General features: G+C 35.6%; 1 protein-coding gene across 1 annotated transcript; it reads left to right on the top strand.

Annotated features, from left to right (window-relative positions):
* Positions 1 to 1,878: 1,878 nt before the first annotated feature.
* On the top strand, positions 1,879 to 2,829 carry LOC134376474 (olfactory receptor 8K1-like). Its single transcript, XM_063095011.1, has one exon. It carries the CDS (start codon positions 1,879 to 1,881, stop codon positions 2,827 to 2,829), a length of 951 nt encoding a protein of 316 aa, XP_062951081.1.
* The last annotated feature ends 629 nt before the right edge of the window (positions 2,830 to 3,458 follow it).

Raw genomic sequence — 3,458 nt, 5'->3', positions numbered from 1 at the left:
CACAGTATCTTTTGTGCTTTTGTACAAATTTGAGGATTGTATTTTTCTACTTCTGTTAAGAATATAATTGGTGTTTTGATAGAGACTTCATTGCATCTTAGAATGCTTTGGGACTTATAACAATTTTGACCATATTAATTCTTCCAACCCAGGAAATGGAGATGTCTTTCCATTTTTTTAGGGATTCTCCAATTTCTTTCACCAGTGTTTTATAGTTTTCATTGTAGAGATCTTTTACCACTTTGGTTAAATTTATTTCTACATTTGGGGGGGGAGGGGTAGCTATTGTAAATGAGAATAATTTCTGATTTCCTTTGCAGATATTTTGTTATTGGCATATAGAAATGCTACTGATTTTTGTATCTTGAAACTTTACTAAGTTTATTTATTAGTTCTAGTAATTTTCGGTGGGGTCTTTAGGGTTTTCTACACACACGTACACACACACACACACACACATGTGTTTGTGTGATTACATCATCTGCAAATAGAGATAGTTTGAGTTCTCCCTTTCCAACTTGAATATCTTTTACTGCTTTCTCTTTCCATATTGCTCTGTGAAGAACTTCCAGTACTGTGCTGAATAAGAGTGGGGACACTGGTCATCCTTGCCTTGTTCCAGGTCCTTAAAAAACTCTAAGGTCATATCACTTAAACTGGGCCAACGCCAAAGGTCTCAAAACTATTTCATCCTTTGCAATGCAGTTTTCTGATGCCAGTAGGACTAATGTGCAAAACCTGCTATAAATTCTTCATGTTTTCCATTATTTATACAACCATAGTTTTCAAATTACTGACACAGTCATGTCTTTTAACAAGGATTTCTGTCTATTGTTATTCACCTGATGTCCTTTTTTATCCCGTTCTCCACTTTTTAAATCTACTCAGGGTTCATTTAATGGAGAAGTGTCTTTATGACAACATATTCTGAGGGCAGGATGACTTTATTTGAACCCTGACTTCACCACTTACAATCTGAGTGATCTTTGTAAAATTATTCACCCCTCTGTGCTTCAATTTTGTTTCCTATATGAGGATGCTAATTCCAACCTATTTCCTAGAGTTATTGTGTAGATCATGAGTTAATATGCTTAGAAAATATCCAGGCACACAATGAGTTTCATCGAGTTCTTGATCGTCATCTTTCTTTCTGCTGACCTCTTTTAATGATTCTCCATTCTTGAATAAGCAGAATGGCCAGGTGCTTTCTGTGCAGAAAAGGGATGTGTGATTGGAAGATCATTAGAAGTCATGATTCAACAGACAAAAAGAACACATGTGGCAAATGCGGACTAGAATATTATTAACATAATTCTAAAATTAACAGAGCATTTGATTTTGTAGTGGGTAAACATGTTAAACTTATGGTGAGAAGTATTTAAACATACATATACTTACATGTCAAACTTTTTATAACCACTGTCCGATTAATTACTCCACCAACAGCTTGGAAAATCTTTTCTTGTCTTGCTTCTTTAACTAGGTGTTATGATCAGCAACAGGTAAGGATTATGGTTATGTATAGATATTTGTTTCACAAATTACCTGTCAATTTTAAAAACATGAAATAAAAGAGGTAGCTCTTTTGACATATTTGAAATAACTTTGTGTCAAAATAAGTAAGTCATAGTAGCTACATCAAAACAATCATTTCAAAGTAACTTGCCTCTTTTACAGGACACTTTACCCAAACTTCAATGAATGTAAGAGTAGCTATGTGTGCATTTGGCCTAATGGGAGGAATCTCTCTTTACAATTTGAGACAAAGAAAATGTCTTTATCTCTCATACATCATGAAATAAATTATCTTAGAAAACAGCATTTCAAATATAATAAATAACAATTTTATAACTAAAACAGGTCACCAAGAAGAACCAGATGGAGAACTGCAATCACACTGCAATGACCGAGGTGACTGAATTTATTCTCATGGGGATCACTGATAACCCTAGGCTGCAGACGCCCCTCCTTGGAATCTTCCTCATCATATACTTGGTCACAGTGATGGGCAATCTGGGCATGATTATCGTGACCCATTTGGACTCCAAGCTACACACCCCCATGTACTTTTTCCTTAGACATTTGTCGATTACTGATCTTGGCTACTCCACTGTCATTGGCCCCAAAATGATGGTTAACTTTGTGGTGCACAAAAACACCATTTCCTACAATTGGTGTGCCACCCAGCTAACATTCTTTGAGATTTTCATCATCACTGAACTTTTTATTCTATCAGCAATGGCCTATGACCGCTATGTAGCCATCTGCAAACCTCTTCTCTATGTGGTCCTCATGGCAGAGAAAGTACGTTGGGGGCTGGTACTTACTCCCTATCTCTACAGCACATTTGTGTCTCTATTTCTCACAATTAAGTTATTTAAATTGTCCTTCTCTGGCTCTAACATGATCGATTATTTTTACTGTGACAGTCTCCTTCTGATGTCTATGCTCTGTTCTGACACTCGTGAATTAGAGTTGATCATTTTGATCTTCGCAGGCTGTAATTTGCTGTCTTCTCTCTTGATTGTTCTTGTATCCTACATGTTTATTCTTGTGACCATTCTCAGGATGAGCTCAACCAAGGGAAGGTACAAAGCCTTCTCCACCTGTAGCGCCCATCTGACAGTGGTGGTTGTGTTCTATGGGACCTTATTATTTATTTACCTGCAACCCAAATCCAGCCATAATTTTGGTATTGATAAAATGGCCTCTGTGTTTTACACCCTGGTGATCCCTATGCTGAATCCATTGATCTACAGCCTAAGAAACAAAGAAGTGAAAGATGCACTAAAGAGAATGTTACCTAATTATTTCAGAATTCTCAATTAATATCTTAATATGCAGTTGCATCAAGTTGTCCATTAATCTTTGTTTAGTACTCTTTCAGACCATTTACAGCATCAACATGTTAGAAATATTTTGCTAGCTAAACTTTTCCTCTTTTCCTGCATAAAACACTTCTTATAACAACCTGCACTCTTTGCCACCTCAATAAGATAAATAAATATTGTAACTAGATACTATAAGCTTCAGGAGATTTTCAGGATCATTTTGAGACTTATATTACCTATGAATAAAATAAATGATACAAAATCTTTGGTCAAACATAGACTTTCAGAGGTAAAAAAGTAATGGATAAAAAGGAGCCCAATTAACCAGAAAATTAATAATAGACCTTACGGTGTATTATAGATAAATAAGATTGAACCGTAAGGGATGATTTATCTTTATTTGAGGTATCAACTACAAATGAATTATCTGATCTTCTACTTGAATGGCATCAATATTTTGAAAAATCTGTGGTGGTGATAATGCAGATTAGAGATAATGATGCCCTCGAGGGTTAATTGTGTTTTCATTAGTGTCTGGTTTGTCTCTCTAAAGAGCTTTTTTACAAAGTGACATGGACTCTGCTAACACAATGCTTCACTCACATCATATACTCTCACTCAGCAAAT

Source organism: Cynocephalus volans, chromosome 4 (genome assembly GCF_027409185.1).
Source record: "Cynocephalus volans isolate mCynVol1 chromosome 4, mCynVol1.pri, whole genome shotgun sequence".
Taxonomy (NCBI): domain Eukaryota; kingdom Metazoa; phylum Chordata; class Mammalia; order Dermoptera; family Cynocephalidae; genus Cynocephalus; species Cynocephalus volans.
The sequence above is the reverse complement of the archived record's forward strand: the minus strand, read 5'-3'. Positions and strand labels throughout refer to the sequence as shown.